Raw genomic sequence first — 12,511 nt, forward strand, 5'->3', positions numbered from 1 at the left:
CAATTTGAATAACACAGAGATATTTGAATTGGTAATGACCCAGATAGACTGATTCAAATTGCATCCTGCTATTAATCACACTCCGGATCAAATAACACTCAAAAATCATAAAGATATTGTAAAGTTTGGTCACTTCTATATTATATGAACAATTTAAAAAAAAAGATATACATTACTACCAATTATACACTTCAAACTTATATAACAAATTCTAAACTAACTCTATATCATTTTTAAAAGATATGGATAATAATCAATATCTTCTTTGATTTTGGTTTGGTCTATCTCTGTTCGAATTCTCGTTTCTTTTATTGTTATAACCACCACCGTATCTACGGTTGTCATAACCACCTCTTTGTGAATTATTCCCACTATTTCCATAATTTCCGTTATTGTTACCTCTATAATTTTGAGGGTTAAAACGTCCTCCATAGTTATTGTTTTGAAATTGGCCATAATTACCTTTATCATAACGATTTGAACTTTGTGAGTTGTTCTGATGGTTATTATAATTCCTATTATAGTTATTATTATAGTTATTATAATTATTATAGTTGTTATAATTATTGTTATTGTTATTGTAGTCATTGTTATTATAATTATTATAGTTGTTATTATAGTTGTTATTGTTATTGTAGTCATTGTTATTATAATGTCTATTATCATTATTGTAACTATCAGCATAATTATTATTGTATCCAATATATCCCGTATTCATTTGTGGTGCTCTATTTCCTTGTTCTTCAAAGTGAAAATATGACTTATAACCACCCATTCTTGGCTTATATTGAGTTGTCCCACTTGGTCCAGAAGGTACTTTATTTTCTTTCATTTCATCCCCAAAGTTTCTTGTATTTCTATAGAAGTTGCGGTTTTGTCTACTCTTTATAGAATCTATATCATATTGTGATAACATTGGAGTTGAAGGAATAAAACCATTTAATAGAAGAGATTTGTTATTGGAAGGTAAAGGTAATAACCTATAGCCCATTTTCAAAAATAGGTTGGTAGAAATAGTTGGGAGATCATCCGTTTCAATTGGACACAACAGTTTACTGTTAAGTTCAAAACCTTCCGTATCTTTACTTACGAAACCACTTAGACCACTTTTAAAATGACTGAAAAAGAACTCTTTCTCAGCATCGACTTTTTCTGTATACATGTCCTTTACAAACTGGTCATAGTTAGCATTTTTATTACTTATCACCAAAATTGCCTTTTTTCTAACATTTCTAGATTTTTCTTGATCACTTAAAAATTCATACTTAGAGCGAACAGCTTTTAATAATCTTGTTTCATCAATGAAGGGCAACAGTGCAATACCTTGCCACGACATCTTTTTACCGTTCATATCAATAGGAAATTGTTCCGGATAAAAGTCAATGATTTCTGATTTAGGATCACTCATCAGAGGACGGAAAATTTCAGGTAATGTATGACCTGATGCAGCAGGCATAACACTCATCAGTTGTTCAAATGGTAAAAATGGTTCGCCTAAGTCAAATTTAATAGATATATCTGTCAAATTGGTAAAGTCAGCTGCAAATGGTGCATAGTGGTATGGATAATACCAATTCCATGAGGCACATCCTTGGTAATAATATAATAAAACCCAAGAAACACCTTCGATATAATATCTTACTACGTCTTTTTTTAACTGATCAATATCATGTTCATCTACATTGAATTTTGAAGCATAATATCTTTCTCTGAAACCTGGTTCATATAATTTTACATAATCGTCTGTATCAATCACACCACTTACGGTATCCGAATTGATATTAGCGGAGGGTACGTTAGAAATAGCACTCAATAAATGTTCTTGCTTATTATTTTGTTCTATTTCATTTTTAACATTTTCTTCCATATTCTCTTCTTCCTCTTCTTCCTCTGCTTCTTCATCCAGAATTTCTGAAATGATTTCATTTTTTATTTCATCATCCAAGGTATCAGTCGTTTTCGAATTCTCATCTGTCTTAATTTTTTTACTGGTATCATTTTCAGTTTCTTGTTCAGTTTCAAGAGTATGTTTTCTGGCATTAATTTTTTTTCTTATTAATTCCGCAGCAGATAGATTTGCTTTGTTGGCTTCATCTATTATTTTTTCTACGCCTTGTTCTTTAATATCCTTTTCAAGTTTGTTGTTTAGCTCATTTTGCGCTTTGACGATAGCAATGGCATCTTTATCACCTTCATTGGCCAGCATCAATTCCTTTTTTAGTCTGACCATATCACTGGTTGTCAAATTCCATGAACCTGCAGCTAATGCACCACTGGTATCATATAATTGTAACTGCTCAGTAACATTTGTTGGATGTCTATCCTGTCCTTTAGATATATTTTTTCTGTCTATTCTTTGTTGTTTTTTCCTTTCCATGCTTTCTTTCTTTCTAACTTCTTGCAAATGTCTTGTCTTGAATATATCTGCCTCACGAGAACCTAGTTGGCTCAATAAAAGTTCAACAGATTCTAAATTTAATTCACCATCACAGGTCATGTATGTTTTCAGATTCGGTAGTATTCTTTTCCATATATCCAACAGAATGTCAATACTATTTTCCCTGACATCTAAGCACGGTAGATGCGGCAAGAAGTCGTTACCACAGAAGAAACACATGAAAACCCAGTCATCAATCGCTCTTTCAATATCAAATGGAAATGATAATCGTGGAACCCATAATTCAGCCGATAAATATTCTCTTAAAACATTAATATGCAACCACAAGAATGGTTTCTGAGAGTCTTCTTTTGTAATTAACTGTTTTTCTTCTTCAGTCATATCTAGACCATCTTTAAAATTATGTTTCTTTGGCTTACTGCCTTGGGCAAAAACATCTTCTCTCAATATTTTAAAATGAGGTTCATGAGTAGCTAAACCCAAGAAAATTAAATCTGCATCTAAACCATAAATACAATGTGTTGTATTTGGATTATATTCTGGATCAGCTCGTTGGGCCCTAATAAAATTCATCAACTTATGCTCACCTTCACCTGGTACAGTGGCATCGCTGATAATAACTTGTAAGTTTTTCCAACCTGGGTCCGTCGACAATTTAAAGGCAGTCCAATAACGTAAAGCTGCCGCTAACTTATCCATAAATGGTGTACCAGGTGTAATTGCATTTGAATCCCAAGTTTTCTTCTGTTTCACAGCTTCATCAATCACTTGACCAGCAGCCTCCTTATCTTTCAAAATTTCTTCTCTAGCTTCATTTTCAAATTTTGCATCCCTGGCACTTCTAAATCTACGTGCTCTTTGTTGATTCATTTTTGCACGAGGTGCAACACCATCTACAGCAATCATCAATACTTTACGAGGTCTTGCCATGTTCAGGACTCTGTTTGTATATTCGAAAACGGCCAACAACATTTCATCTTCAGTTTCCGGAGGAGGTCTGTTCTCTGGATGAGAACACGGATGGACAATACCATTCATATCCAGATATAAATTATCTAATTCGCCATTAGGATTCTCGGAAGAATAATCAATTGGTAAAGCAACACCATCAACTATCTGAGGTGTCTCTTCTAACACAGGCGAGATAATCTTTGGATACTTCCTTGATAACCATCTGAAAAACGATGGAACACCCATTTTATTACAGCCTATTCTTCACTTAATTCCTTTATTTTGTAATTATAAACCAATGAAAGCAATATAAGAGTCAAGTTACATATACATATTTATATTATTACATCTAAATTAAATATTCACAATACAGTTGTAGTATTTAATATGTGAAGGTTAATTTTCGAAAAATTTTTAAGCAATATCTTTAAAGCGGTTTAAGAAATTCCATTGTAACGATATGATATTAAGAGATGTCAGAAACTATTTTAATGATTAATATTTATATTTATATTTCTATGAAATCGTATTGTATTGGTTTTATTGGTTTTATTGTTTTATTAATAATTAAATTATTTAAATGCAATGTTACACAATATTATAGATTGAATGATAATTAAAGAATTAAAATGGTATTATGTATGAATGATCGTAGGAATAAATGTATTAAAGTTATTGGTATCGTTAGTGTTGAACTGTAAGGAACGTCTTTTGAGAATTATATTAAAGGGCAGAGTTTGTTATTAGTTTTAACTGCTATTCGATTAAGTTATGTGTTCTTGTTCATCATCTCGCATGTGCTGTTCTTGTTCTTGCTCTTGCTCATTTGGTTTTCATTATTTCTTACCACCAAAAGAAAATAGTTTTTATTTAGGTGAACCTTGTCAGGAACATGCATATTTATATGTAAGTTTGGATGAGTAACATTATGAACAACACCTTGGAAGATATTTCTGTTGGAGTCTGAATCATCCTCTTTTTCTTCTAGATCTTCATTTAAGTTAGAGGCACTGCTGTTAGTTTCTTCATCGTGACGACCTTCAGGATCGGTCTTACCGGATGTGATTGGAATATGGTAGGTTCTACCCAAGAAAGCAAAACCCGGGTGGAAGACAGCCATTATGGTAGTACACAATGAGATCATAATACCATCCAATGGAATAAAATACCATTCGTGGGTGATAATATAACCTCTGAAACCTTGTGCTAATTCAGCCAATCTGTAACAACAACGGGTGAAGACACATAAGACAGCGACAGTAAACGCTAAAGAAAAGTAATTAAACTGCCATCTCTCAGTACCCTTTCTTAAATCATGGAATTTTGCTCTGTATAGGGGTTCAATCTCAGCTTGGCTAAGTTTCAATAATTTGAAAGATGGTCTTGAAGCATTGGCATATTCCATTCTCGTTTTGACGTAGACAACGTAGAAGAAATGGCACAATAAAATTATAAAGATGGATAAAGTAGCAACTTGTAGAGCCAAACCAGCGACAAAGATATTAGTACCGTGCTGGGTAGACATATGTTGATTGACGGCAACACCAGCGACACCACCACCAGCAGCTTGAACAACTAGTGAGACAATATCACATAAAATGAAAAAATAGGAATAAATCATTGGAGAAGGTAGCAGGGAGAATCTATGGCCATAAATTTCAATCAGTTTAGCTAATTGATAATACATGCCACCCATTGTGAAAACTGGAGCGATAGTAAGACAAATGAATTGCAGAAGATAACCATTTTCAGAGTAAACGTTGAAATGGGACCAAGTTCTACCAATGTAACCTAACAGTTCTAATATACTAGCACAAATATAAGCGGAAGAAAACCACCATTGTTTTAAGTATAACATAAACACATGGGTCCCCAGAAGAATAGACCAAATTGCGATCATGGCACCATTGAACCTTAAGTTAGGAACCAAACCACTATAAAATGATTCACCGTCTGAGATTTTATCTTTTTTCTGTAGTAATGCAATAGCAGCGATAGCAGTTTGATTGAACGACATCGTTATTGTTGACCTCACTCGTTATGTCCGTATACGTATATTTGTATATGAATACACCTCCTTCTTGTTGATTGGGAACGGATAACACACCATTGATGACAATACTCACTTCATAAAATATATCGAAACTGAGCTCTTCTTATATATAAGCAACAATATTAAGGTTAAGATAATAATAAACTTAGATAATATATCATGAAAGAGAAATGATAACCGTAAGCAGAAATCATTGTTAAATCAAAAGAAATACGTAAGATATCGTGGAGCATTATCATTAAGTAACATCACTTCTTCTTCCGTAGTATTCAAACAAAATAGATATTATCTCTTCCGCAGCTATCCTAGAATAGTAACAAAACACAGTAAACTACAGAGAGTTATTAAAGTACCACATTTTCTAATTGAACGAAACCCAATATTATATTAACTTGGAATGTGACCAAGTTACTAGGATTAAAAATGTAGCGTCATCTGCATACTAGCGGTTGTAATGCCGAAAATATCACCAACAGCCATCACTATTTCCCACCACGGACCCATTAACTGTCGCACAACCTTCAAGCTCTCTCTCTATATCTGTCACTGTTCATTACTTAATCATATACCGCTAAATTTGAAAGAACGAAAATAGTCAAAAGAAGAAATATGAAAAATCAGCAAAAAAAACAACTCGTTGACTATTCTCAGGAGATGACTTGTGCCGATACCTCTGCGTTTTTCTGGCAATAGTTGGATGTTAGGATGCTTTGGTAGTGTGTATTCTTGTGTATTCTGTTGTATATTTGTGAATTGGCGCATGCTATTGTTGTTTGATATCTTATAAGGTTTCTCTCTTTACCAAGTTATCATGATGCACTTCACGGATAGGTTCCTATCAAAAGGACAGTGTAATTCGTTAATTTCTGCTGACTCCGCTTCATATTGCCACAAACCACTGTTCATACGGTTCCGTGCCGTCCATGGCATCCGTAGTATCCGTCCCGTTTCCGTAATTTCACTTCCTATTCTAGTGTGTCTTATTCGACTGACAGTTGTAAAGGTCGATGAGAAACGATTCTTCTTCTATCAGGGATGAGCGACAGTAAGCATAGCTTACTGAATCTTGCTTAGTTCTGTCGGACCTTGAAAATGGTCTTCTCCCCTTCAGGAATAAGTGTGTGGGTTGATTGACTAATTGTTCTAGATATTTGTGCAATGCTGAAAGACATTATTGATTCTGATCTCACTATGCTACTGAGAAATAAGAACTTGATAGTTCTCATGTGCACCACTTGCTCCCGGAGAGCAGGCTACTTTTAAAGTCGGATCTGTTCCGTCGGATCAATTAGATCGAACCATTGCATATTGTTCTTGAAATGCGATGACTGTTGAACGACCATAATACGACTCTTGCAAATGCCTGCTATCTATCATAAAGATACTACATAGTTCACACAATTAACATCTCAGGTCATCTATTCTGAATTGGCTATCATCATATAGCGCTCTAGACCGCAAGATGGATAGTATATATAACATTGCGCCTGCTAAAATCTCAACAAGAACAGTTAAATACATCAGTATACTCAACTCATAATAAAAAGACACCGCTGCTACTTTAATTGCTTCACAACTGCGAGCATCAATTCCGTGTCGTTGCTCTTCCTTGATAACAGAATATGATCAGGCAGGACAGATAACATCTGCCATTGCAATGAAAAGATCTATAATACCATACCTTATGGGAATAGCAGTTCTTATCATAATGATTATCCAGATGCTTATATATATATAGTTATTGTATGCCACGTTGCTGAAGATGGGCGGTTAATCATACATGACTTACAGCATATCATCATGTACGTTGCGATATTTCCATACATCCCTCTTTTATCGCGAATCAAATTAAAGAAATCATCTGATTAACTTATTTAAACGACTTACAATATTGATATTAGTTGGTAGGCGGTTAAAACATGGTACTTCTTAGACATTATGTTATATAAATAGCTAGCGTATATACAATTCACGAAGTAAACCTCACTGTGTTGGAATGGATTTGGAAACTCATACATCATTTACGAAATAATATCAGCATAAACACAATACATAGGAAATATTGCTAATTAAAAAGTAAAAGAGAATATAGAGAAATTAATGTGCTTTAGAAAAAAACACAATGGAAGAAACTAAAACAAACACAAAGTCAAATAAGGTCGAGAAGACCCAGTCGTCTCCTCATATTCCAAAGAACAATGACAGTTACTTTAATCATTATAATGGGTATGTTTACAACTTTAAAACTTGGATATACGATATGTTCATCTTATTGCTAAGCATTCTGTTTAAAATTTTCTTTAGAGAAATCAAAATTAGAGGTGGACATAATGTGCCACCAATCGGCACACCAACTATTCTGGTGTGTGCTCCTCATGCGAACCAATTTATTGATCCATCTCTGGTCATGGTGGCAACACGAACAATGTTATCATCCGAAGAGTCTCTAGATCCAAACAGATCAAGACAAACGTGTTTTGTTACAGCAGCTTCAAGTTTCAAGTTGCCTGTAGTGGCTCAATTTGGTATTGCTACAGGTGGCATTCCAGTACCAAGAGCTCAAGATAATTTGAAGGATGTAGATCCAAGTCTAATAATATATGCCCCAGATTTGAAAAATTCGCCAAATTTAATAAAAGGTAAAGTCGCTGATCCATTAGTTGACAAAGTTAGTTTAAACTTCACTACAAGGTTCGAACCTAAAGGTCTCTTGGGTTTACCTAATTATTTGGCAAATGCAAAAATAGAAAAAATCATTGACGATGACACAATTCTTCTGGCTTCTCCATTTAGAAATATAGACTCAAAAATTCAAAAAAAGATTGATAATTATCTAATCAATGGTACTACTTTCAGATATGCACAAAAGATAGATAACTCAAAAGTTTTCCAAAATGTTTTCAATCATTTGCATACCAGAGGTTGCGTCGGGATTTTTCCAGAAGGTGGTTCTCATGATAGACCATCTCTCTTACCACTTAAAGCAGGTATAGCAATTATGGCATTAGGTGCTGTGGCAGCAAGTCCAGATTTAAAAGTTTCCATAGTTCCTGTCGGATTAAATTATTTCCATAGAAATAAATTCAGATCAAGAGCCGTAATAGAGTATGGTGAACCTATAGTTGTTGATAATACAATGGGTGAAGAATATATAAAAGATTCTCGTGGTTCTGTATCAAATTTGTTGAAAAAAATATCAAACTCTCTTTATGCAGTTACTGAAAATGCTCCAGATTACGAAACTTTGATGGTTATTCAGGCAGCTCGTAGATTATACAAGCCAGCTTTACATAATAAGAGACTCCCACTAACTGTTGTTTGCAAAATTAACAGGAACTTATTATTAGGGTATTCTAAATTTAAAGATGATGAGAGAATTGTCAATTTGAAAAAAGCTGTTCTAAACTACAATAAGAAACTACACTCTTTTGGAATAAAGGACCATCAAGTTGAACAATTGAAAATAGGATGGATAAATACAGCCAGAACACTTGCAATTTTTGTAAAGAGAGTGTTATTTTTAACTTTTTACTTCATTTTATCGTTACCAGGTTCAATATTATTTACACCAATTTTTGTCACTGCTCACTATTATTCTAAGAGGAAACAAGTACAAGGTTTGAAGAAGTCCGTTGTCAAAATAAAAGGTTTAGACTTAATCGCAACTTGGAAGATTATAGTAGCCTTAGGCATGGCTCCAATATTGTACATTACTTATTCGTTGATTTTAGTCTCTTTATGTAATAGCATAAAGTTCAATGGCTTAGTGAATTGGATGTATATTCCATTCAATAACAAATTCTTACAATTTGGTTACTTTTACTTGATTTTGGTGTTAATTTCCTATTCAAGTTTAAAGACAGGTGAAGTTGGAATGGATGTATTCAAATCGCTACCTCCATTATTTGTCACATTATTTTATCCAAGTAAAAATATTAAAGAAATCAAACTGCAACGTAGTAAACTAAGTACGGAAATAACCAATATTTGCAACGAACTTGGTCCTGAAGTGATTTCTGACTTTGACAAATATAAGACAGTAAATACTGACTCAGAGAAGGAATCATCTTCGCAATCACCATCCTTATACGGTCACAGTCGTTCTTCCTCTATCAATTCGCTATTTTCAAATGCGTTATCAAGAGTTAATTCTAGAGGTTCGTTAACTGATATTCCTATTCTAGGTGACGGTATGACTCAGTCAATGAGGTTAGAATACATAAACAAGGCCTACAAAAGTGATGCCGTAGGTAGCGAAACCGAACCAGAATCAGAACCAGAATCGAAAAATGGAATTCCATCCAAGATCGCTGATTTGGTGAGAGAAAAGCGTCAAAATAACGAACAAGGTTAAACGGTGATCGAATTATAACCGACGGTGCTTCATTCAGGGAGTTGGAATAGAATGTAACTTTCATATACTATACATATACACTAATTGTAAATACTTTAAATATTATTCTATGAACGTTGATTCAAAAAATAATGCATCTATTTGATATCAGAAATAATGTAACAAACACTAATTACATATAATGGTTAGAATATAATGATTCAATCAATATATTCGGAAAACGTTATTTAAATAACTACAATATCTAGTCTTCTCCAATTGGTATTTCATCTCTCAATACCTTATTTAATTTAACTCTTATTTCGGTCTGTTGTTCAGATCTTAAGACATCTGAAACAAAATATACATCACAATCTAATTGTACCATTTCTAATGCACCCTTCATAACACCACATAGAATGTTAGAATACCATAAATCTTTTGTAGCATCCATTGGTAACTCTACAAACTCGCTCAGTGGGTTTTCAGGGAAGATCAATGAGAAGGCTTCTTTATTTGGTGACCAATTGCTGACTTGAGGACTTATGTTCAGAAATATTTTAAATGCACATTTACTTATAACTTCTGCCGTTCTCACCATATCTTCACATCTTGGCATAGCAGTTCTAGCTAAAAAGTCTTCAATTAATCTAACACCAATATTATAACCCATAGTAAATAATTGGTCATTTACTTTTTTGTAATCTCTTTGGAAATCTTGACATAGTTGAGATACAATTGACCCATAAGTCATTGCAAATAATTCTGCGTTTATCTTTTCTGTTTTATTCTTCCATATCTCATCACCAATGATCTTTAATGACTTGGAATGTGAGCTACTTGTTTTATCTGTAGTTGACATTGTATAGGTATTCTCGACAAAACTATGCTATCAGTTAGTATTAGATTTGCAATGATTTTAATTATTGGGAGCATTGAATTACAGTATGGAATGGTATGGATATTCAAATAGATTAAATAGTTACGGTTTTATATAAATGAAGGCTCTCTGATTATTTTCTCGATGTTACTTTAATCGTAACTTGAATAAATTGTAGACACTGCAACCCAATGGCGGGTAAAATAACAAAACAAAATAGACCATACAAGAAGAGATAAATGGGTCTGTTGTTGAAGCACTTTTAATTGTCTTGTTTGGTATATCAGAAGTTAAACTATCTAACCAATATATATATATATATATATATGTGTGTGTATATGTAAATTCTTTAAATAAATAGAACTAACAAAGATCATTGACATCCATGGTAATTCCTCCTCAATGAAAATTCTAATAACCTTAATTTTCCAGTAGATTATCTAAGATAATTTGAAACTTCCCGTTGGTAGCTTTGTTAGCTCTAGTTAAGATTTTTTCAGCCTCAGAATAAGCATTCTCTTGTTCTTTTGATTTATAATCGTGTAAGTTACCTAAGTCGATATAGGCTTCTGCAACTTGGACCCATGTCTTTGGTTCGTCTTCGATTTGAGCTTTCTTTAAATATTTCAAAGCATTAGTTGTCAAGTCCAAAGATTCCTTTTGTGCTTTCTTTAATTTGCTGACATCTACTTTAGGTTCATCGTTGTCGTATTGTTGCATGAAAATTAAAGCTGGTTCTTCAGCTTGCTTTAGGAATAGTTCACCAGCGGTCCTGTGAATGTTGTGGAATAGAGATTTATTATCCTCAGCAGAAACTAAACCTGTAAGTTCACTTAATTTCTCTCTTAACCAATCGTAATTTTCACTAACTTTTGTTTGCAAGTCAAATAGAGGATGTTCTTCTGATAATTCAACCATTTCTAAATCTTCTTCGTTGTCACTATCTAAACCTTCTTCAATTTCGTTTTCATGACCGAAGTTTTCAATGATGTCTAATAAATCGTTCATCATAATTAATACTTCATAACTTAAATCGGCATGCTTGCTAATGTTGAAGTATTTCTTTTTTGCCAATTCAAAAAGGGATAATAAGTCTAGTTTCTCAGTTTTCTTAGAATCTAGTTTCATTGTTGAGATATATTGTAAAGGAATTCTTTGCAGTATGATTTTAGAATGAACCAAATTTAATAATTCTGAATCTGGTAAGTTGGTTAAACCAGCTTCACATCTGTCAATGGCATTTTCGAAAAATTCGGCAATTAATTTTGACTTCTTTTCAGAATCCTCTTCCTCACCAGATTTGAAGATAGTCAACTCAGATAAAGCTAGAGCGTAGATGGCATAAAATATTTCATTTTCAGCAATTTGCTTTTCGATAGCAGATTGGTTGTTCAATTTAGCTTCACGTAATAATCTGTCACATTCATGCACAATACCATTCAACAACATTTCATCTTCTCTATCAGAATTGAAGTAGTTTAACCATAACCCTTCTAATTGATGTAATTCGTTATCGGGGTCTGTATTATCCTTTAACTCAATGTCAATCTGGTTGCTTGGAGTTGGTGACTTTTCTTTATCATCTGATGATTGAGTGACAGCAGAATCCTCAAGTTTTCTCCTCTTTTCCCTGTTCTTTTTACCTAAACCTAAAGGTCTTTTAGCCATATTGAATAGTGTCTGATATTTTTATTCTTTCTTGATGAGATGTTTCAAGCAAAATGAAAGTTTCTCAACATTGGGAAATGAGATAATTGTATTTATAACCAGGCCATCTCATAAATGAACAACTAACTTACTTGACATCAAAGCCCGACAGATCGACAAATTGTTTCAAGAGTGTTAGAATTCTTTACTTCAATAGCATTGAATTACAAAAAATTTTCGAGATCTTAA

The 12,511-nt window shown here is 33.3% G+C and overlaps 5 protein-coding genes across 5 annotated transcripts; 1 reads left to right on the forward strand and 4 right to left on the reverse strand.

Annotated features, from left to right (window-relative positions):
* Positions 1-253: 253 nt before the first annotated feature.
* RAT1 (ssRNA exonuclease RAT1) lies at positions 254-3,595 on the reverse strand (the record flags this gene model as incomplete). The annotated part of the gene is made up of 1 exon (XM_003687332.1): positions 254-3,595. One exon carries the CDS (start codon positions 3,593-3,595, stop codon positions 254-256), a length of 3,342 nt encoding a protein of 1,113 aa, XP_003687380.1.
* A 523-nt stretch (positions 3,596-4,118) lies between these two features.
* RSB1 (phospholipid-translocating ATPase RSB1) lies at positions 4,119-5,366 on the reverse strand (the record flags this gene model as incomplete). Its single annotated transcript, XM_003687333.1, has 1 exon — positions 4,119-5,366. The coding sequence occupies one exon, from the start codon at positions 5,364-5,366 to the stop codon at positions 4,119-4,121; it is 1,248 nt and encodes a 415-aa protein (XP_003687381.1).
* A 2,158-nt stretch (positions 5,367-7,524) lies between these two features.
* Positions 7,525-9,756, forward strand: GPT2 (bifunctional glycerol-3-phosphate/glycerone-phosphate O-acyltransferase GPT2; the record flags this gene model as incomplete). The annotated part of the gene is made up of 1 exon (XM_003687334.1): positions 7,525-9,756. The coding sequence occupies one exon, from the start codon at positions 7,525-7,527 to the stop codon at positions 9,754-9,756; it is 2,232 nt and encodes a 743-aa protein (XP_003687382.1).
* A 244-nt stretch (positions 9,757-10,000) lies between these two features.
* On the reverse strand, positions 10,001-10,597 carry BET3 (TRAPP complex core subunit BET3; the record flags this gene model as incomplete). The annotated part of the gene is made up of 1 exon (XM_003687335.1): positions 10,001-10,597. One exon carries the CDS (start codon positions 10,595-10,597, stop codon positions 10,001-10,003), a length of 597 nt encoding a protein of 198 aa, XP_003687383.1.
* A 438-nt stretch (positions 10,598-11,035) lies between these two features.
* ETT1 (Ett1p) lies at positions 11,036-12,283 on the reverse strand (the record flags this gene model as incomplete). The annotated part of the gene is made up of 1 exon (XM_003687336.1): positions 11,036-12,283. One exon carries the CDS (start codon positions 12,281-12,283, stop codon positions 11,036-11,038), a length of 1,248 nt encoding a protein of 415 aa, XP_003687384.1.
* Positions 12,284-12,511: the final 228 nt, after the last annotated feature.

Source organism: Tetrapisispora phaffii, chromosome 10 (genome assembly GCF_000236905.1).
Source record: "Tetrapisispora phaffii CBS 4417 chromosome 10, complete genome".
NCBI classification, from domain to species: Eukaryota; Fungi; Ascomycota; class Saccharomycetes; order Saccharomycetales; family Saccharomycetaceae; genus Tetrapisispora; species Tetrapisispora phaffii.